The following is a 23,922-nucleotide window of genomic DNA, read 5'->3' on the forward strand; positions in this document are numbered from 1 at the left end:
CCGACACAAACAAGAACAATGAAATGAGGATATATTCACCGTAAATTGGCTGTATTGTACAGCATCTGGTGTAAGAAGACTCTTCTGTAGTGTTATTTGTCCACTGTCAGGATCCACCGAGAAGAAACTAGGTGCAGGGTAGTTACCAGTAGCCATGTATTTTATTGTTCCCTAAAAGTAAAATGGAAAAAAATGAAGAATAAGGTAATATTACACAAAGTTATTTCAAACAACAATGATATAAAAGCAGCTGTTCAATCCAATGGATTTATAATTACCTGTAAATCTAGATCTGTAGCCACGATAGTTCGAACTGCGTCATTCACTGCTGTTGTCTCAGGGATTATCACAATATATTTGTCGTCAGAAGGATCAAAGTCGGGTGTATTTAGGTCCCTCAAAACATTGATGGTCACAACCACTTGTCTTGATTGCTGCGGCTGTCGGTCATCCGTAGCTGTTACTGTCATCTGTTACAAACACAATTGGTTAAAGCTGTTAAAATCAATTTATTCTTCAGTTTAACCCTTTCACCCCTATGTAGATATGGATGAGTCCATCATGGTCTACAGTGGTGAAAGGATTAATGGGCTATTGTCATATTACCTTGTTTATCAATCTATTATTCTTCATAAATAAATTTGTAAAAACATTCCTCAAATATCAGCAAATCTGCTTCTGCAACACATAACCATATCAAAGATGAACAGTCCTGAATTTTTTTTATAACAAGATATAATCACAATACACCCCAATATGAATCAGTCTTGTTAAACTACTGTAATCATAGCTGCATTTAACCTTAAAAATAAAGAAAACAATGTAAATATTTCTAAAAAATCTTTTTATTGATTACACAATATACAACTACGATAATATGTTATTTCATCAAATTTCAACGTAGGAGCAACATTGTCAACTATAAAACTTTGTCTTTGTCAACAAGATTCATACCTTCAGTTATAAATCCAGACTTGGCACGACAAAGATCTTCAAATCAGAAGCCTGATGTTACATTTGTTTCTTTCATTTGTTTTGAATCAGGATTGACATCAAATGTTGTTTTCTACAAATTATTCCTGATTTAGGTTTGACAGCATTCAATCAGTAAAGGTGTGAGGACAAAGACAACTCACCTGGAAAGAGAGTCTTCGATTTGGGTCGTTCATCAGGGATGATCTTATCGTAAGCACACCCGTTGATGGGGCCAGAAAGAAGTAGGGGTCAGCTGGAGAGGGGGAGGCTACATAGGTCATCTTGTCCTGTAGGAAAAAGGGAGCAAAACAATGCAATTCTTATCCTACATTTTAATGCCACAAATCACAGATCTAGTGTGTAGCACTAATCACAAGTCTTACTATTGTAGAAATAGGCCTGAAAACGGACACATATGTATTACTATTGTATAAAATAGGCCTGAAAACGGACACATATGTATTACTATTGTAGAACTACTCAACTGTACATAAACTGCTAAAAGACCTTCAAAATTCTTAAAATTCTCAAAATTTCATACTTTTTATATCCTTTCCAAAAAGCATAACTTTGGAGAAAATATAGAAGCCATTTAAGTTTAGATTTTAGCAGACATAAATAGGACAACTCACATTATCTGCATCCGTAGCCAATATCTGTAGAACAGACACTCCTACTGCAATGCTTTCGTTGACCGTTATGGAGTAGGATGTCTGATTAAAAGCGGGGGGATACAGGTTACGTAAAACGCCGATAGTCACTGTGGCTGTAGCACGGTCATTTGGATACTGAGAGTCGTAGGCCTCCACTACCAGCTGTAAACCGACACATTCATATATTAGTCATTTTTCATCTGTATTCACGTGCACAGTAGAAAATAGGAAAGGTGAAAACATCAACCAAAGGTTTAGATATTCACTCGTGTCAGAGTGATTTGTGACAGGGTTCAAGAAACAAGAGGCCCAGAGGGCCTGTATCGCTCACCTAGATATCTAAGCAATCATGGCAAAATATTCTCCAAATGAGATCCAAGGGAATATGCCAGACCCCAAGGCCAATCCTTGAAGCATATCTGTATTAGATTTTTCCTGTCCAGCAATTTTATGTATGGTTATGGGGTGGGGATTTCAACTGTTTCCAAGATGTGACTCAGAAACTAGGTCCCTAAGGTTGTGGCCAGACTCCAGGATCAATTCTAATATCATGACTGCATTCGTCTCTTTTTGCCCAGCATTTGTATTTATAGTTTTGGGGTGGGGATCTTAACTGTTTCAAAGTTATGACCCAAAGGTTAAGTCTGCAAGGGTGGGGCAGATCCTGGGGTCAATTCTAATATCGTGACTGCATTTGTCTTTATGCCCAACAATTGTATATATAGTTTTGGAGTGGGGATCTTATCCATTTCAAAGTTATGACCCAGGGGTTAAGTCTCCAAGGGTGGATTGCATTTGTATATATTGTTATGAGGTGGGGATCTCAACTGTTTCAAAGTTAAGACCCAGGGACTATGTCTCCAAGGGTGGGGCCAGACCCTAGAGCCATCCTGGAAGCAAATGTGCATTCTTCTCTTTATACATGTACTCAGCAATTGTATTATATAGTTATACTGTGGGGATCTCAACCATTTCCAAGAAATACACTTTTTTTGGCCCCACCCCTTAGCCCAGGGGTCAGCCCCACCATTTGTACAATTTTGAATCCCTGCCTCCCATGAATGCTTCCGACCAAATATGACATAGCATCCATGGCAAAGTTTTACAGAAGAAGTCGTTTATAGCATTATAGCCAAATTGGGGGGTCAGCCCCACCATTTGTACAATTTTGAATCTCCACTACATAGGGATTCTTCCAGTCAAATATGGCTGATATCCGTCTCTTAAGTCCAGAGAAGAAGTTGCTTAAAGCAATATAGCCAAATTGCCCCCTTTTGGCCCCGCCCCTCAGCCCCCTTGGGGGGGTCAGCCCCACCATTTGTACAATTTTGAATCCCCACCATCTAGGGATGCTTCCAGTCAAATTTAATTAAATTCCAATCAGTGGTTAAGAAAAAGAAGTCGTTTAAAGAAATTGTTGAAGTATGGACGATGGACGGACGCCACAGTATGGCATAAGCTCACCTTGGTCCTTTGGACCCGGTGAGCTAATAAATTATTTTCAATATTTTCAGCAAGCTCAAACACAGACAGGTCAGCAATGAGTTCGCCATGTGCCGCACCATACCCTTCTCCCCACTCTTGGGTCAGTTTTAGAAACAGTAACATTGATCTGGACTTTTATACTAACATCTATTTACACCTATTGTACATGTATCACTGTGTCAAATTTCAAAAAGATTACACATTTGGATATTGAGAAAAGGACAGTACCTACGTTCTATTAATAGTAACAGCGACCTTCACCTCGATCTTGGAGAATTTTTCAATCCCTTTTGCTCATTAACATTTCGCAGGGTATCACCATGTAAAATTTCAGAAAGGTTAGTCTTTCAGATTTCGAGATGATCTCGGGAAATGAGATTGCGGACAGAGAGACAGACAGACGGACAGACAGAGAGACAGGCCGAACGGCCAGATGGACAGACAGAGAGACAGGCTGACAGACAGACGGACAGACAGAGAGACAGGCTGACAGACAGACTGACAGACAGAGAGACAGGCTGACAGACAGATGGACAGACAGAGAAACAGGCTGACAGACAGACTGACAGACAGACGGACAGACAGAGAGACAGGCTGACAGACAGACGGACAGACAGAGAGACAGGCTGACAGACAGACTGACACCAGAATGAGTACAGGGTAAATGCAAATCTGATGCGGGGCCATAACTACCAGTATGTATCAACACAAAATATACTTCTAGATGCTTTTAATGTCTTACATTATAGGCAGTGTTGGATTCATATTTCAGGTTGTTTTTCACTCTCACAATTCCGGTACTGACATCTACATTGAAGTAGAAAGGTGCGGAGTTATCTCCCATCACTTCATACACAATTCGTCCCTGCAAAAACAAAGGTCACAGATGTAAGCAACAAAACACGAAGTTCATTATGCATACTGTAAAATTGGAAATTCTTGTGTATAGAAATATTTGTGATGTAAGTCTCTAAACTGTTTGTGGCGTGGAAATTTGCACCTTGGCAATGGCTCCGAGTTCTGTATATTGCATATATCTACCAGGTATATTTTCGTGAATATTTTAACACTAATTTACTCAATGTGTGTATTTCCCCTTTTACATTAACCTCTTTGTAAACAGCAAAACATTTTCATTTTTTCTGAACTAGGCCATTTTCGAAAACTAAAAACTACCCTGACAGCCAAATCATAAAATACTGTCTAAGAACCAATGATTCTTACATACCTAGTTTTCTTCTTTTTTTTCCACTTTTTTATATACATCGTTTTTTGATTTATTTTTTTTTTTTCATTTTTACTAAAAATGTATTTATCATTTCTTTACTTTAAGGTAATAGGATTGTGTCGCCATTTCTCAGTAGAATTTATTCAAATTTTGTAGTTATATTGCTTTGAAGTAAAGAAAATATTCTGCCACAAAAAAATATAGGTTGTCAGAATTTTAAGGATTTTAAATGGAAATTCATGTAAAAAGGAGTGAATTTTGAAAAAAAAAAAGATTTTTTTGCAAAATAATGTCAATAAAAATGATACTAACATAAATTAGTATTGCATTAAAGTATATCAATTTCATAAATGCTGAAATTGTGTAAAATTAATTATCTTTAATTGATTAAAAATTGACATTTTATAATAAAACCATATACACATAGTAAGTGCATGCAAGAGTTATCGTTCTTGAAAAACTTCACAGTAGTGAAATAGGTAGCCGGTTTCCTGAAGTACAGAAAAATGAACACATGTGACTCATTGATTAAAAAACAACTGAATTAATGCCTGGATTGCTTTGCAATACTTTAATATTGAAAAAACATATTCATCAGTTTAATATTAAACATTAGAATATGCGGAAATTGTGATACTGGTTCCCTATATTGGATTTTCAACTTCCTATTTCCGCTTAGCAATACACTCCTATGACCTTAAACACAAACACACTTTAAGTTTTACACACTGGTATTGATACCAACAAACAGAATGAGTTCTGATATCTAAATCTATTACATTTTCAGAGTGAGATACTCAATTCTATGAATCAAATATTATCAGTGATATTTTTTGCTCAGCCACTTACTAAAAAGTAAGTCATATCAATTCATCAACTTCAAGACACAACCATTGATCATGGAACTCACCCGCAAGTCGTTGTCTCGAGCCGTCACGGTGATGACAGATGTCGATACAGCACTGTTTTCGTTGAAGCTCTGCATGTTGTACGGAATGTTTTGGAAGACGGGAGAGAAGCTGTTACGCATCACGACGATATTAACACTAGCAGTATCAGATTTCTCAAACGGATACCGCTGATCACGAACCCTTACAGTCATCTGAAAGGAACACAAACTTGTCAATCATCATATTCACTTGAAGTCTGATACTGGGATAAAATTTCTTGATAATATTTTTTTTACTTTTCTTTCTCAATTTCAACAAGATTGAAAACTGATTATCCACTTAAAAGGAATTCATTTCACTGTCATCATTCATTTGTTTAGAAATATGTTTCTGTTATAACGGTTTACCTGATAAGTGCCTAGCTTGTTGACATCATTCTCCAGATCCTTAGCAATTCTAATGTAGCCAGTGTCAGGATTGATGGTAAAGTAAGGCAGCGCCTGATCAGAAACTAAAGTACCAGTTGACAATAGTTCATATCGTAATGTGTCCTGAAATACAAATATCTTCGCAATTTCAACCCATGATTATAAAGTACCCGTTTTTAACACAAACACATAATTAATGAATAACAATGGTTTTGAAAATAGGCATCATTTCAAAAGGTTGTATTCTTAATGAGAATTAGACCCACTATTGGTCGCTGATATTATTTTTCTTCTTTAAATTAATTTGTCCTACGGAAGCATACTACACAATATCTATATAGAATAAAAACATAAACCTGCCCTCAGATCTTCCGCTTCAAATGTGCAGAAGATCTGACAGATTTATGTTTTTATTCTATATTTTTTTTCACAAGGTTTGTTTATTTATTATCTACTATATATACATGTATAGAGTAATAGACCAAAATGAAATAACTAGGGTGAAGTCTTCCAGCCGGTTGACCTGCAGGAACCTTATTGTGGTTAAGCCTTTCACCACTGTAAACCATAATTGACTCACCCAGATAAATGTATGGTAGAGTCTACTAAAGTTATCTAGGGGTGAAAGGGTTAAGACAGACATAACAGATCAAGGGAGACAACTTAAAGGAGGGACCACTTACACCATCTGCATCAAAAGCTGTGATGTTGACAATGTTGGATCCCAATGGCTCATACTCCCAGATCGTGGCGCTGGCCCCATTGACACTTGGTGTGTTGATGTTATGGGCTACGTTGACTGTCAGTGTACCGGTGGCCGTCTTCCCCGGACTGCCAGAATCATACGATGTGAGGATCACCTGTGAAATAACACATTTATAAATACATTGTCAAGTAAATTACATGTTCAGTTTTTTCAATTAACACATCCATCAATGAATGCTGTTTTTATTTAACACATTATTTCATCAATAAATCTGTTTTTAAACAAGGCATCTAACCATCAATTAATCCTTTTTTTTATAAGGCATCTATCCATCAAAGATTTCTGTTTTTGAACAAGGCATTAAACCAGCAAATATTTTGGTATTTATACAATTTATTGATCCATCCATTTACCCTTTTCTAATTCAATATATCGACTCATCATGTTATTTTTACATTACTCCTGCTCATTAAAGCTGGTCACCTTTAAAAACAAGAAATTTCGTAATTCTTTATTTAAACATGTAATTAAGAAAAGTCTTAGTTGAATTCAATGGTTTACTGTATCAACAAAAATAAACTTACTATATATTGCTCAACAACATCCAGTCTGAGGTCGTTCTGAACGAAAACCTCCCCAGTTAAGTTGTTCACTCGGAAATATCTGGGTGAGTTGAACTCTCCTATGATGTTGTAAATCATGCGTTCCTGCATAAAAATCAAAGCATTGAAGCATGACAATCAACTAGGATCATATCAATATAAAACACAATAGATAAAAACAGACAATCTATTGTTCAATAATGTAACGAATCACTACAACAAAAATCATATTTAATTCTGCTCTTTAGAAGTAACCTACATACCTGCATGTCTGGGTCATTAGCAGAGACAGTGAATATTGAATTTGTCAGTGAGTTTGTTTCCTGGATATCTATGGCCGCGGGAAGGTTTGTAAAGCTAGGCTCCTGGTCCCTGTTCACTATAACAACCACATTGGCAGTATCCTGTTTGCCTCCTGCATCTCGTACCAATACCGAAAACTGCAAAAGAAAGCCAGTGGTCACCGATTTACACACAAACTACAATTATGGTAAAAAATAGACTGCAATGTAAAACTTTCAAAGATTTAGGAAAGAAAAAATATTAGAAATATACGTGGTAAATGTATACTTTTTGTTAATTTACTTACTGTGAACTGATTAAAAACAGATGAAGTCAAAGTTTTCCTCAAGGAGATGAGTCCATTCTCTGGATTGACGTAAAAGTAATCCTTATCTTGTTGGTCGACTGCGTCATCCATGTAGTAACCAAGCTTGTCCTGGTAACACAAGTCACACAATGTCTCAGGAATAAAGTTGTTAAAACCATTGATTGGACAACTTACTCTACACCGCGACAATTTTGCATCCAGTGTTAATTTCATCCTCGACATGTAACTACTAGATATGATTTGATCTGTATTTGACATGTAACCACTAGATATGATTTGTTCTGTATGTATTTGATATGTTCTGTACTAATATTTGCTCTCATGATAAATTTGCCGTCATTGTGAAGATTTCCCAGTATCTTATATCTCTCAATACAAAGAAGTCTTGTTTTGTTATTTCAATGCTGATACAAGGCAGAATTCATAAGCCCGCTAAAGAGAAAAGGAGTCACCGTACAAACTGAATAGTTATTGGAGAAACTTGCTGACAGTGAAATTTCACAAACTTGTGAAACATGACTGTCTGTAATATTTTACCTAACTCTCATCATCTGTCCTCGACATATTTTCAATTTACTAAATCCATTTATAAAAGCAACCAACACTCATTTGGGAACTACCATTAACTGACATATAGCTGGAACGTTTTTGGGTAATGGGGCATTTAGATAGGACTAAACAATTATGAAGTGCAGGAAGCAGACAAATAACTCACATTATCAGCATCACTGGCATTGAGTTGGACAACTGAACTTCCAAGAGGGAAGGTCTCCGCAATGGTCCTAGTATACACATCTTGCGAGAAGACTGGAGTAGCAGGATTGCGGTTGACTGGTATTGTCACAATCGTGAACACACGGTTATCAGGGTAGAAAGTATCAAAGGCAGCAATCCTTAGCTGTAATAGAAATGGTGTTGATGATTCCTTCATAATAAATAAACACTAAGCTTTCATTGTAGAAATCATTTAGATCACTTCAAATTACAACTCATTTTTCATTTCATTTTTTTAATTATAAATTGGTTTAGATTCTATCATATAATTCACATTTAAATACAATGCATGGGTATAGAGGAATGAATGTAAATTTTGTGAACAGTAACATCTTTAAAGCATCTTTTATGGGAATGTCAAGAAAGTAAGAAAATTGAAAAAATCTTTAAAAAAAATGGATTGTTAACAAAATCGATATTGACATTGAACTAATACCAAACTAGTTGGCCAGGTAAATGATATATAAAATTCTATACACTACTTTTCTTCATTTATATACAATGTTTTCAAAATGCACTTCCTCCATAATAAAATGAAAAACAAAATCAAGATTAAATACAGTTAAAATCAACAAAAATGAAGTCAAGCTGTCAAAGAATCTTGTGAAAAACATTTACAATCATCCACGAGTGTTTCAGTTATAAGACACATGAGCCATCTCTGTGCTGCTTATACACATAGAGGTGTAATGTGTAGGGTACTGCTGGTCTACATGACATGGACTGTTACATGCTTTATTTTTACACATTATTTAATTTTAATACCTTAGCACATTAATGAATTAACGCATCCAGAAAATATGCAATAGAGAACAACGTACAAGAATTTAAATTAGCGCATTCATAATTTTACGGAATAATTAAAAGCTCAAAAAGCACTAATATAAGACTACCACTTATATATTAACGTTTGAAATATATTGTATTCAAGCAAATACATTTTATGTATATCTCCCTAGATAATAGAAATACGATGAATGATCAGAATAAAACATAACACTTTTGTTATCATTGTAACTACTATATTCAGAATATTTCAATGAAAGATTCATACCTTATCAACTTTAGATGGAATATTATCTTAGCTATTAAACGTTTATTCATGGTGGATAGTGTGCGTGATGTTAAGAAACATTAACACAGGACCCTGACACCTGACTGTATTGTCTGGGTCAATCAAATGTTTGAAATGTTAACTTAAAATTAAAATAGGAATAGAACAGGTTACCTCGTATGTTCCTGTCTGAAGACCATCACTGGTGACCTGCTGGGTTACCCTCACCTCGCCGGACGTCAGACCAACAGAGAAGAATGAAGGTGCTGGGTAGTTTCCTACCACAATATAGTTGATTTCACCCTGAAATCCAAAAACAATGAGAACTATGCAGACTCTTTGATAACAACTATAATTGCATGTAATCAAATAACAATATTATTTAGCATGGGGGATGTACATTCATATGTAAAATGGAAACCTAGGGGCTACACACACTTCAAATACTCAAATGTAAAAAAAAAAAAAAAAAGAACACTACAGATATTATGTTAAATGAATCTTGAGATGTCATTTATACAATTGAAGAAAAAGATAAACAAATATATGACGAGTGACAACGGATTTAAGACAAACAAAGCTGTTTATGGACGAGAATAAAATGATCACCTCTAAATCATTATCTGTAGCTTCCACGGTATCTACGAGCTCCCCGAGTGGTGCCACTTGTGCTATTTGCCGACCATAGTTGTTGGAGCTGTATACAGGTGGGAAGTTGTCACGGTTGATGGTGATGGTTACACCTGCAAGATTGCATTTTTGTGGTTGCCGCTGGTCACAAACCTCAACGGACATCTAAAAAATATGTGTCAAAATCTTCAGGTGTAAACAGGCATTTGATAAAACCAAGCGTGTGATCACTTTTAAACATTTATATCTTCAGATAGAACAAAGCTTGTGATCACTTTTAAACATGTATATTTTCTGATAAAACCAAGCTTGTGATCACTTTTAAACATTTATATTTTCTGATAAAACCAAGCTTGTGATCACTTTTAAACATTTATATCTTCAGATAGAACAAAGCTTGTTATCACTTTTAAACATGTATATTTTCTGATAAAACCAAGCTTGTGATCACTTCTAAACATGTATATCTTCAGCTAGACCCAAGCTTCTGATCACTTCTAAACATGTAACTCTTCAGATAGAACAAAGCTTCTGATCACTTCTAAACATGTGTATCTTCAGATAAAACCAAGCTTGAGATCACTTTTAAACATTTATATTTGCTGATAAAACCAAGCTTGTGATCAATTCTAAACATGTATATATTCAGATAGAACAAAGCTTGTGATCACTTTTAAACATTAATATCTTCAGATAGAACAAAGCTTCTGATCACTTCTAAACATGTGTATCTTCAGATAAAACCAAGCTTGTGACCACTTCTAAACATGTATATCTTCAGATAGAACAAAGCTTCTGATCACTTTTAAACATGTGTATCTTCAGATAGAACCAAGCTTGTGATCACTTTTAAACATTTATATGTTCCAAGTTGTTATTAATTTGACATCATTACTATATTTTACCGAATCAAATGCCTGAGTGCCGTCGGTCAGGGGTTTCTTTAACGTGATTATTCCAGTAGTTGAGTCAATGTAGTAAAATTGCAGAGACGCAATGCTGCCAGTGAGTCTGAACTGTATATCATCCTGCAAGTACAAGTCTTCATATATACACAAGGTCATCGTTAAATCAATCATAACAAATATTTACCTCATATATTTCATTGCTCATCCTGCAAGTACAAGTCTTCATATATACACAAGGTCATCGTTAAATCAATCATAACAAATATTTACCTCATATATTTCATTGCAAAATATTTGTTTGATATCAATTACAATTTTAGAACACGTGCTGCTTTATTAGGTACTGCGACATGAACCCTTGCCAACCTGATGTATATAATTTGTTTATTTTGATTTGTATTTTTTATGGCCAATTCCACAATTCAAGTTATTCTGGACCAAACATTACTTAGATCGATATTTTTACTGCAAGTGAGAAAATGTAAGCATGGTAATAAATTTGATTTTCATTTTATGAAAATAGGTGTGTGTAATAGGTGTGTGTAATAGGTGTGTGTAACTTGGAACTTTCTCTCCTTCGTTTGTTGCACAATATGAACATGGGGTCAAACGGCAAATATCTTTAACCCTTTCACCCCTAGGTAACTTTGGTCGACTCTACCATACATTGATCTGGATGAGTCCATTATGGTCTACAGTGGTGAAAGGGTTAAAAGACTGTAAGAGCTGATTACACATAATTCTGAATCATTATAGACCATCAAATAATTAAAGGAAATAACTCTTACACAAACCTTTAAGAATGGTAGCCTATCATCTTAAATCAATAATCTAGTATTAAAACATAGCACTCACTCCATCAGAGTCCGTAGCATTTACATCCACAATAGCTGTGCCAAGTGCCAAGTGATCATAAACAGTTCGGGCATACGGTTGGTCTAAAAATCCAGGGGCATTTGCATTGCGGCTCACAAATACAGAAACAGTAGCTGTGGCTTGGTTTTCAGGGTAGACACTGTCATATGCAATCACGTGCAGCTGTAAAAAAATATGTTCACAGTACCCTTTATATATTTATTATTTCTTTTTCAATAATTAGTTTACTATTGATGCTCCATCCTTTGATAAAAACAATTATACTTTGTAGGCATACTTTGATAACGACAATTATACTTGATAGCCATACTTTGATAACGATTAATATACTTGATAGCCATACTTTGATAAAGATAGTTATACTTTGTATCCATACTTTGATCACGATCACTATACTTGATAGCCATACCTGATAGTCTTGCTGCAAATCTCGTAGTAAGAGACCTTGATTCTGAATGGACAAATAAGCAGAGGTCTTGTTGATGTAAAAGAAGTTAGCTGCAATACTGTCGTGGATAACGTCGTACATAATCTGTCCCTGTAAGAAAATAAGTTGCAAAAGTTGTAAAACCAGCTCAGCAGGACAGGGGGTCAATAAAAACAAAATCTCAATGTATATCATTATTGAAAAAAAAAAAAAAAGCAAAAAAACCCGGTTTTGCTTACTCTTAGGTCTCCATCAGTAGCCACAATGCTGGTGTAAAAGACGGTGTTATCCTGGCTCTTCTCATCCGTGTTGGCATTGTAGGGTAGGTTTTGGAATACAGGGGGAAATCTGTCTCGCAATATGATGATATGGACACGGGCCAGACTGGTTCTCTCGGGACTGCCCTGGTCGGACGCTTGCACATTGAACTGTCAATGGTAGAAATAGTTAAGTTACACCTATATGATGAATTCTCTCTTAGGACAAGGAAGTGCCTTCAGAGGCAAATGATTTATATAATAAACTCTGCTTGTAGCAAATTAATTGATGAGATTCCTTGGGTTATCTTATAAAACTAGCTGACTGTGACTTATAGCAAACAAGGAATTTCGCCTACCATCAAAGGAATTCAGATTTCATTTTAAAAATTACAAATAAATTAAATAAATATTTCTTCTCAATTATACCTAATATAACAAATGAGTGTCAATTTGGACACAAGCTATACATATGTAAATATCCAAATTGATGGTTGGAATAAAACACCAGGTTAAACAGTTTCCCCAAAGACTGGTGGTTGGTTATCGTGTTTATCTTGCTCGAGTAAGTTAATTTTCAAATTGTAGACAAAAGGTTTACTGAAATAACAATTTGAAAATCAACGAACGAGAGTTAGACAAACATGATAATCAACCATCACGAGGTTGGGGACCTTTTTCTCTGACAACGTTTAGATATTGTATCTAGAAATCCTTGTTTTATTTTGGAATACCTTATTCCTGTTTTGATCAGGAAAACAATTGCCATGACCAATGACGTCACAATGGAAGATGATGTGAGAGTAAGGAAACCTAAAGTGGTGATGGGAAAAAGACATTTGTGTGACCGGGACACTCACCGAGTAGTTGCCAACACTGGTTGAGGTTAACGGACTGTTGAGAGTGATGGCACCTGTGTCAGCATTCACAAAGAAGAAGTCGGTGTAGGGAGCACCATCTACCATAGTATACTTTATCTGGTCCTGAAAAAGTAACAAAATTGTTTCAAAACGACATGAAATTGAGAGTCATTCGGAAGAAATAAAGAATAGATGTAAATGATGAGTTGAATGGCAAACATTACTAACAGTAACACTCCAAGGGATTCCAAATCAGAATATTTGGCTTGATCGAGTGGTCAAGATGCCTGATTATTGATGGTTTAACAACTGTTGCCCAAATCTCAGATCTGTATTTTTTTCTGACCTGAATAATACCCGAGATACACAATAATGTTAAATAAACATTGGAAAAACATTTATTGAGAAACAACGTTGAATAAACATTGGAAACACATTAATTGAGAAATAATGTTGAATAAACATTGGAAAAACATTTATTGAGATATTATGTTGAATAATCATTGGGAAACCTGTATTTACTCAGAAAACAAACAGCATGAAGAGCACACATTACATATATAATTATCAGACTTCCTGAACATGGCCTCTGAATACAAATTCAAATAAAATAGCAAATGTTTTACCGATAATTTAAGGGGTCACATGTTTCTTATGATGCAGGCATCAATAGATCGATCATCAAGACAGAACCATCTACATTGTATTATAACTTAAAGGTAGAACCATTGTCAAAATGACATTTCCCCCCCTGGATCAACAATATACAACGAAGACAGTGTCCATGACTTACGTTATCTGTATCCGTGGCAGTGACCTGCAGGACTGTTGACCCCAGAGCCCGTTTTTCCTCAATGCTGGTGGAATAGAAAGCTGAAGCTGGGTCAAACACAGGACCAGCCTCGTTCCTCCTTACAAACACATTGACGGTAGTAGAAGCTGTTTGAGTGGTCACATCAAAGGACACGGCCTTCACAAGCAGCTGTATAAGCACAAAATACACATTTTATTCAAATACTTGATTTTTTTTTCCCCATTGAAATATAATCATTCTGTCAAGAAATCTATATAAAATACTGCAATTTAAAGAGAGCTTGAAAACTCGGATGTTTTATTAAGCACCGATATGATTTTTCAGGAAGAATGTATTACATAGTATTGGAGAAAAACCTAAAAATAAATACTGACTGTGGGCGATAAAAGAACAACTCTGTACACACAACTTTACACTGCTGATTGGTATAATCAATACCAGCAATAATCCCTCACTTACAGTGTATTGGTTGAGCATGGAGGCATCTGTTCTCAAGTCTTGTTTGACCCGGATGTCGCCGCTAGTCGTATCAACAGAGAAGTAGGTAGGACCTGGATCTCGCCCAGTCAGGGTGTATTCAATGCTTACCTTCAAACAGTATGATAAATATTAAGGTTTGTAAAAGTTAACCTGAAATTACAAGTCATCAGAACAGTTAAAAGGTGTGTAAATTTCAGATCTACTGAATTTGTCTGTCTTTATGGTGTCTTTATAAACTTACCATCACAGAAACTTTGTCTGACTTATATAACCAATCAGATTTTTTTATAATTTTTGACATGTGATTTGATACCATTTTAGACAATTTATATCCCCTGGACAGGTGACAACAGGAGTCACAAAGAAAATTGCCCTGGTAAAGCAACAAATAAACTTACCCCTGGAGAGGCAGCAACACGAATGACAAAATCATTGACTGGAGCATTCTCACTCTTAGTAGCATTGTATGCAGGAAGACCAAAGGTCAAAACACCGGAGCTTCGTAGAACATTGACTGTTAATGTAGCAGTAGCTCTTTTTACAGGCACGCCCTGGTCCTTCGCAATAATGGTGAGCTGAAACAAATGCATGTTCTATATTATATCTCTACAAATATGCATGTTCCAAGATTATAGCTCTTCAAGTATATATGTTCTAGATTATAGCTCTACAGGTATACATGTTCTAGATTATATCTCTACAGGTATACATCTTCTAGATTATAGCTCTACAGGTATACATGTTCTAGATTACAGCTCTACAGGGATACATGTTCTAAGATTATAGCTCTACAGGTATACATCTTCTAAGATTATAGCTCTACAGGTATACATGTTGTAGATTATAGCTCTACAGGTATACATGTTCTCAGATTATAGCTCTACAGGTATACATGTTCTAAGATTACAGCTCTAAAGGCCTATATGTCCTAAGATTACAGCTCTACAGGTATACATGTTCTAGATTATATCTCTACAGGTATACATCTTCTAGATTATAGCTCTACAGGTATACATGTTCTAAGATTATGGCTCTACAGGTATACATGTTCTAAGATTATAGCTCTACAGGGATACATGTTCTAAGATTATAGCTCTACAGGTATACATCTTCTAAGATTATAGCTCTACAGGTATACATGTTGTAGATTATAGCTCTACAGGTATACATGTTCTAGATTATAGCTCTACAGGGATACATGTTCTAAGATTATAGCTCTACAGGTATACATGTTGTAGATTATAGCTCTACAGGTATACATGTTCTAGATTACAGCTCTACAGGTATACATGTTCTAGATTACAGCTCTACAGGGATACATGTTCTAAGATTATAGCTCTACAGGTATACATGTTCTAGATTACAGCTCTACAGTATACATGTTCTAGATTACAGCTCTACAGGGATACATGTTCTAAGATTATAGCTCTACAGGTATACATCTTCTAAGATTATAGCTCTACAGGTATACATGTTGTAGATTATAGCTCTACAGGTATACATGTTCTCAGATTATAGCTCTACAGGTATACATGTTCTAGATTACAGCTCTACAGGGATACATGTTCTAAGATTATAGCTCTACAGGTATACATGTTCTAGATTACAGCTCTACAGGTATACATGTTCTAGATTATAGCTCTACAGGGATACATGTTCTAAGATTATAGCTCTACAGGTATACATGTTGTAGATTATAGCTCTACAGGTATACATGTTCTCAGATTATAGCTCTACAGGTATACATGTTCTAAGCTTATAGCTCTACAGGTATACATGTTCTAAGATTACAGCTCTACATGTATACATGTTCTAGATTATATCTCTACAGGTATACATGTTCTAAGATTATAGCTCTACAGGTATACATGTTCCAAGATTATATCTCTTCAAGTATGCATATTCTAGATTATAGTTTTTTTATTTTTATATCTCCTAATAATGATATTCCGCCATACTTATAAAATAACCTGTACATAATGGGTAACAGTTTATAGAATATTGATGATGATTTACCTGGTAAATGTTCGCTCCTGATGCCACGCTCCTGACCAGAGATACCACCCCAGTGTCCGGGTTGATGTAGAAAAATTGATCACCACTGTTGGTTCCACTAGTTATTTCATAAACCAGGAGGTTATTAGGTGCCTGCGGAAACAGTATTATTTTATTAACATTCTGTACATAAAAATGGATTATGTATTTCACATGCACAAAGTGTATATTTTCAGTGGCAGAATCAAGAGAAAATCAAATATCGCAACAATCCTTCATAACCTTTTAATAAAAAAAATATCAATATTTCAAACTTACAAACTCATCAGCATCAAGTTGAATTGATAAGTTTATGTCATTTACATGTACAAAGTGTATATTTTCAGTAGCTGATTCAAGAGAAAATTATACATATCGTAAGAATCCTTTAGAACCTTTTTTTCAATTTTTTAAACTTACAAATGCATCAGCATCAGTTGCATTGATATTTGCCACAGAACTTCCAACAGGGAGGCCCTCAGGGATGTCTACTGCAAAGGAGGTAGCATGTAAGAATGTGGGATCTCTCTCGTTTCTCTTCACGCTGACAGTTACTGTAGTAGTATCCTCCATTGGGGGGATACCATTGTCCTTCACATTGATCCTTACCTACAAACAAAAGGATTTTTTATCTCACATTTTTTCATTCTGGTGCCTGTATCTTTTTAATTCGTGATATTACTAAAATCACACTCAGCACAGCTAACTAACTGTGTGCTATACTGTTATTCAGGACAGGTTTTTTACAAAAAGGAAATATCCAAAAAATAAGACAATATCTGTAAGATATGAATGGTTGGCCATTTGGCTGACCAATACATAGTAACAATTACCTTTGCATTGACCTTGAAATACAAACTCACCCTAGGTATTCCCATATTCAGAAATGAAGTCAGTGGAGTCCTAACAATAAACTGATGGGACAGGAGGGACATTGGGCATATATGCCCCTCTATTAACTCATTCACCCCTGAAACCACATTTGAACTCTTCCAATTCAAAGGTTGGAATAGTTCATTATTAAATTTCAGGGTTGAATGAGTTTACTTCACCTGATATGGTTATTTTTTAGTAAAACAGTTATTTTCATTTGTTTAGTGAAATATTTCATTTGTTGGTGATTGACCTTACCAGCTTAATACACTAAAACCTTGATTTAATGCCCCTTTACACTAAAACCTTGATATAATGCCCCTTTACACTAAAACCTTGATATAATGCCCCTTTACACTAAAACCTTGATATAATGCCCCTTTACACTAAAACCTCGATATAATGCCCCTTGTTCCATTGCCATACTGCCAACATGCCTTGTTAATGATCTACTTTGCCATTTCCACTAATAAGCCAATGTTTTAGGGTACAGACTGGCCTTAGTCTATAAAAAGAACTGTCCAAGAAAGCCAGATATCTCATTATCTAGCCTGTCTTTATAGAAACAATGATGGCTGGATTATTAAGGCTTTTGTTTTGGCATCCTTTTTTATTCTGTTTTTAAAATAAGATTTTGCACTGAAGGTGAAATTAAAAATGGTCATGACCTTGACTAACTTTGAAAAGTGAGAGTGATGCTGAAAGTAAGCTTATCTTTAGTTGTAACCTTGACTTACCTGGAAGGTGAGGGCTGTGCTTAAGGTGAGATTACGAATGGTCCGGACCTCACCGTTTGTAGGGTTAACAGAGAAATAAAGGAGTGCGGAACCATCTCCAATAATTGTGAAGTTGAGGCGGTTAAACGGATCCTGTAACAGATGTGTAGCTCACTAAGACACATTTCACATAAAAGCTAAACATCCACGAAAAACACAGCTGATGTTTACACCGTCAACATTATTATAACTGAGAATCACAACAAGGATAAAGTCTAGTATTTATTTCAGATACAATCATATCCTAAACCAATACCAAAATAACATGTAATCATATTTTTGAATTGTTAATTTGTGATAAAATACGTAAGGCCAACTTACATCACTGTCCGAGTTCTGCACAGATGGTTGATAAACAAGCGTGTTTGGAGGATCAAACTGGCCGAGAGTTCTGGTGTAGGGTTTCTGGGTAAATAATGGCTGGGTGTTCCTCACCACGGTCACCTCTACTGTAGTAGGATTGAGCGCCGTCAGTGAAGTGCTTCCCATGTCACGTGCACCCACTTGGAACTAAAACAACATATAACGTTACCTCAAAAATTCCTTCATGTGCATGCACTATCTACTCCATGCTCCTCAAACAACAGAAACACACCTCCTGTATCCATGTCACACTCACAGCAAAAATGCCATGTTTAACTCCACCTACATCAGATGTACCCCACCCACAACAGAAACACTCCTTACCCATCCACGTCAAAGAGACACTTATTTTGCTTCATGTATATGTTCCATTCACACAAGAAACACCTCTTTATATAAACCTCAAACACACACACACCTCTATCTCAGCATCCTTGCCCCACCCACATCAGATTTCCCTGTTCATGACCAAGTCACAACAAACAGACCCCTTTCATTCAGAACCCATTCGAATAAGACATACCCTTTTTATTCATGCCCTACCAACCCAGATCAGACATACCCCCATTAATCTGTGACCCTGTCACATGATATCCCCCCTTCAGTCATGACCTAGTCACAACAAACACATTCATTTATTAATGCCTTATAATTACCTACAACAGATTCACGCCTTCATCTGCACCCCATCCTGAACAGACACACCTCTCTATTGATGCCCCACCAACAAGGAAGGTACACCCTTACACGAATACTCAAGTCACAACATGAAAACTCAAGTCACAACACGAATACTGAATACTCAAGTCACAATAGAGAAATCCCTCGTGTCCCTGTTTTGCCCATGTCCCACCCCGACAGAGATAACCCTGTATGTTTTAGATCATCACCCACCAACCAGAGACGTGCCCTGACTTACGCTGACGGTAAATCTTGTGGCTGTGTTCGGGTAGTCCAGGAGGAGCTTCTGCAGCATCACGCCCCCTGAAACTGGGTCTACACTGAAGTAACTATCAACATTGGTGTCCGAAGTAATCAAGAAATAGCGCACATCTCCATTAGGACTCTATTAAACAAAATAAATAAAGAATAAATAAAAATATTTGTCAATAAAAGCCATGGACCTGAATAGATCATCTGTTTCGAATCATAGCAGTTGCATGATCACATGCACAGAGTGTGTCATACATGAAATACCTTCATTGAGTATATTTATAATGATGACATATCAAATCCCTTCCATAGATTTATCCTATTTTAAATACTTGAAGCTTTATGAGTGAAACTAACTTTATTATTTGCCCAGTAAGTTAATAACAAGACACATTAAAAATTTCCCAATTAATTTTCATTCTTTTGTTACTTTATTGTGGGAATTGTGTATCTGGTAACTGATGATTTTTTTTAGTAAATACTGATCAAAATGCACATAAAAATCATCTTTTGAACTTGCACACAATTTCTTGAGAATGCATTTGATTGAAAGTTGATTATAGAGGTTTTAGAGTATTCTTACACCTGTAGAACAGACTATATCATTTCGTTTTAATAAAAGTATTTACAATAAAAAGTAATTACAACTTACAATATTGTCAGCATCTGTAGCGGATATTGTAGTGATGGACTCCCCAACATTTTGGATTTCAAGAATTGTTCTTTGGACAAATGGGCTGGACATAACTGGTCGGTTCAGGTTCCTGTTCACAACGATGGTCAAGACCTCATCTGCAAATTTCCGTGGAGTACCACCATCCAGGATACGTACGCGCAGCTATTGGAAAAATTAGTCATGTTTACTGGTCCATAATGTTTTACCAACATTACGAACAAAAATAAATATTAAAATAATTGGAACTAATTGGATCTAAAAGCTGTGGGATAATGGGATAACCCAGTGTTTCTCCTTGGATCTAATACTCACACACATTCATACAACTTACTCTGTATAGGACCAACCAATACCCGAAACCTACCTAGAACCAATTTTTGGTTAATAATATCAATATCACTCACAATAAAAATTAACTTGCAACATTAATAACTACCTTGGGTATTTAAAAATTGTGCAAACATTCATTGAAATCAAAGTAGTCTAGACAAACTAACTTTCACAGACTGTCAAACCATCTGACAACATGATTCCAGGATAACTACCCATCCCATTGGGTTACAGGGCAAGTGGTCCGACAAAGGCCAGCTTATAAATCAGTAAGATATTTACAATTATGATATTAACTGCTACCATTATTTACCTCTTGGTTTTTAAGCAGTGGCATAAAAAGTTACGATGAATACAGAAAAACATATTACCATGTAAATGATGTTTGTGTCCGTATTGATGGGTGTTTTCACGCTGACTGCTCCGTTGCCCGAGTTCACAGAGAAGTAGGTGGTGGCGGCGCCGTCGCCAATGACCACATATTCTATCAGGTTAAATGGTGACTGGAATACACAACAAGCACATCACTGTAAAACGAGTCTGAACTTACTACCAGGGACAATAATGTTTTAACAGATCATGTTACCACCCTAATATTTTTGATGAGGAAAAACCAAACTTTTCATGCGAGACAATAACCATATTGTATTTACATAAGAAACACTGCATAGTATGCTGATTGCAGGACACTTTAAAAGATACTTAACTATTTGTGATGTTTGTTTTAAATAATAGAATACATCCAACTTTGTTATCTATATTACTGCATATTATTGAACCTGTCATGAAAATGAAGAGTTTTCAATCGTCCCTGTTACCCCTCCACTACTTACAAAAGTGTCATTGTCGCGGGCTCCGATGTTGTAAACTGTTGAGCCCTGCGTCACATTTTGGTCGAGGCTGAGAACATTGGGGAGAGTAGTAAATTCCGGGGGAAACTTGTTGCGACGTACGTTCACAACCAATGTACCCTCAACGCTTGATCTACGAGTTGGCTCTCCACTGTCCCATGCCATCATCTTAATCTGTAACACATCATTTCAAACACACTCAGCATTTGAGTGAATACTTCAATTTTGCACTAAAAACTCTAGATTAATATTTGAATTTAGCCATTATAACGCTTTACGGAGTATTTTGTTTTGAAAATTAACACTTACAAAACTTGATAAGAACTTAATGTTAAAGACATTCTGGTAAAATAGCAAAATCCACTGTTTTTAATCAACTTGCTTAATTTCTATTTTAGTTTTACATACCAGGTGGAAGGTAATTCTGGGTGATCAAATATAATCTACTTGGTGAAACATATAATATAGTGTAGCACTTATTATTTTATTACATATGTACAGTTCAAATAAATAAGTAATCAAAAAGGAACAACAAGTGAACACAAAAGGACAAATAGTTTACACAAAATGACAACTAGTTAACACAAAAGGACAACTAGTTTACACAAAAGGACAAATAGTTTACACAAGAGGACAAATAGTTTACACAAAAGGACAACTAGTTAACACAAAAGGACAACTAATTTACACAAAAGGCCAAATAGTTTACACAAAAGGATAAATAGTTTACACAAAAGGCCAAATAGTTTACACAAAATGACAAATAGTTAACACAAAAGGACAAATAGTTTACACAAAAGGACAAATAGTTAACACAAAAGGACAACTAGTTTATGCAAAGAGCAACTAGTTAACAAAAGATGATTTTTTTCCTTACTGTATACTGTTCCACGGTGCCAAAGATGAGACTTGACCGCAGGAAAACCTGTCCATTGGCATCAACTCTGAATTGGTCAGTGTTGGTAGTGAACTCATAGTAGACTACATTATGAGGGACCTGTGATGAGAAGAACATGACATATATTGTTATTAGTATTCATTTACATTACATGTGACATCACATTTGTGACATCATTGTCATAATGCTGGCAAATAATAACTGATACCCACTGTAGTAGGTACCGAAATACTACAACAATTATTTTATCTACGTGTTAACGGGTTTTCAAATTCGAATATAAAATTATTATACATGTGAACATGTGAACTGCAATTTGTTCATATGTAGTTCTGAGCAGGATTTAAAGACACAAGTGTACAAAAAAATGTCATTTTGAAGGAACATCAATTTATTTCATAAACATCTTTTTTTGACTTAATGTTCCCAAAAAGAGGGACAATCTATATTGTACAAAAGCATAATATTTCTGTTTTTGAAGTTCTTTGCCACTACAGTTATTAAAAGGTACAGAATATTGGAACATTTCGTGTACACAAGCAGCACCCAATAACTCTGCTATGTGATGTTATCACAGTAACCCAGGGATAGCTCACACTATGATACTCACCTTGTCGTCGTTATCGGTGGCAGACACTGTAAAGAAAGGTAGGGACACCGACTGGGTCTCAAGGATTGAATATTCGTAGTAATTGGGTGTCTGCGTGTTTACCCATACAGGAGCGTTCAAGTTCCTGTTGACGTTGACAACATACACATCTGTAGTTGCACAGGATGGACTTCCCCCGTCACTGGCCTGAACTCTCAGCTAAACAGTAATTCATTTAACAATGTGTTACAACTGATTATACATGTAATACTTCCAACAAGCAGTTCCAAAATTGTTTTAATATGTATACAAAAATTATGGTTTAAAGATATTTAATATTATCAGCATAGTTCAATATTTCAGTGTGTGGACAGATCCACCAGCACGTGGACAGATCAACCAGCGAGTGGACAGATCCACAAGCATGTGGACAGATCAACCAGCGAGTGGACAGATCCACCAGCACGTGGACAGATCAACCAGCGAGTGGACAGAACCACAAGCATGTGGACAGATCAACCAGCGAGTGGACAGAACCACAAGCATGTGGACAGATCAACCAGCGAGTGGACAGATCCACAGGCATGTGGACAGATCAACCAGCGAGTGGACAGAACCACAAGCATGTGGACAGATCAACCAGCGAGTGGACAGAACCACAAGCATGTGGACAGATCAACCAGCGAGTGGACAGATCCACAGGCATGTGGACAGATCAACCAGCGAGTGGACAGAACCACAAGCATGTGGACAGATCAACCAGCGAGTGGACAGATCCACAAGCATGTGGACACATAAACCAGCATGTGGACAGATCCACAAGCATGTGGACAGATACATCTGTCACTGTGCTACTTTTGCTTGTAAGAATGTAAGACAAGATGTAGGACAGAATTGACCTAATTAGTTTCCTACTAGCATTGTTATAAAGTTTCTCCTCTG

At 36.0% G+C, this 23,922-nt stretch overlaps 1 protein-coding gene across 1 annotated transcript in view; it reads right to left on the reverse strand.

Annotated features, from left to right (window-relative positions):
• LOC110453939 overlaps positions 1-23,922 on the reverse strand; it is a 135,374-nt gene that overhangs the window by 44,743 nt on the left and 66,709 nt on the right. The window contains exons 85-116 of the mRNA XM_021503188.1: positions 23,002-23,199; positions 22,371-22,490; positions 21,476-21,667; positions 21,014-21,145; positions 20,289-20,474; positions 19,623-19,769; positions 18,662-18,850; positions 18,302-18,433; positions 17,112-17,300; positions 16,674-16,805; positions 15,056-15,232; positions 14,637-14,765; positions 14,157-14,345; positions 13,364-13,486; positions 12,486-12,674; positions 12,229-12,357; positions 11,799-11,981; positions 10,941-11,063; positions 10,015-10,200; positions 9,580-9,708; positions 8,293-8,475; positions 7,557-7,685; positions 7,231-7,407; positions 6,950-7,072; positions 6,343-6,519; positions 5,639-5,782; positions 5,252-5,443; positions 3,856-3,978; positions 1,608-1,790; positions 1,137-1,262; positions 279-470; positions 40-171 (exon numbers count right to left, since the gene is read on the reverse strand). Coding sequence (XP_021358863.1) covers positions 40-171; positions 279-470; positions 1,137-1,262; positions 1,608-1,790; positions 3,856-3,978; positions 5,252-5,443; positions 5,639-5,782; positions 6,343-6,519; positions 6,950-7,072; positions 7,231-7,407; positions 7,557-7,685; positions 8,293-8,475; positions 9,580-9,708; positions 10,015-10,200; positions 10,941-11,063; positions 11,799-11,981; positions 12,229-12,357; positions 12,486-12,674; positions 13,364-13,486; positions 14,157-14,345; positions 14,637-14,765; positions 15,056-15,232; positions 16,674-16,805; positions 17,112-17,300; positions 18,302-18,433; positions 18,662-18,850; positions 19,623-19,769; positions 20,289-20,474; positions 21,014-21,145; positions 21,476-21,667; positions 22,371-22,490; positions 23,002-23,199 — 5,055 coding nt within the window. The remainder of the gene's footprint in view (positions 1-39; positions 172-278; positions 471-1,136; positions 1,263-1,607; positions 1,791-3,855; positions 3,979-5,251; positions 5,444-5,638; positions 5,783-6,342; positions 6,520-6,949; positions 7,073-7,230; positions 7,408-7,556; positions 7,686-8,292; positions 8,476-9,579; positions 9,709-10,014; positions 10,201-10,940; positions 11,064-11,798; positions 11,982-12,228; positions 12,358-12,485; positions 12,675-13,363; positions 13,487-14,156; positions 14,346-14,636; positions 14,766-15,055; positions 15,233-16,673; positions 16,806-17,111; positions 17,301-18,301; positions 18,434-18,661; positions 18,851-19,622; positions 19,770-20,288; positions 20,475-21,013; positions 21,146-21,475; positions 21,668-22,370; positions 22,491-23,001; positions 23,200-23,922) is intronic.

The sequence above is a fragment of the Mizuhopecten yessoensis genome, unplaced genomic scaffold (genome assembly GCF_002113885.1).
Source record: "Mizuhopecten yessoensis strain PY_sf001 unplaced genomic scaffold, ASM211388v2 scaffold7547, whole genome shotgun sequence".
In the NCBI taxonomy this organism is placed as follows: Eukaryota; Metazoa; Mollusca; class Bivalvia; order Pectinida; family Pectinidae; genus Mizuhopecten; species Mizuhopecten yessoensis.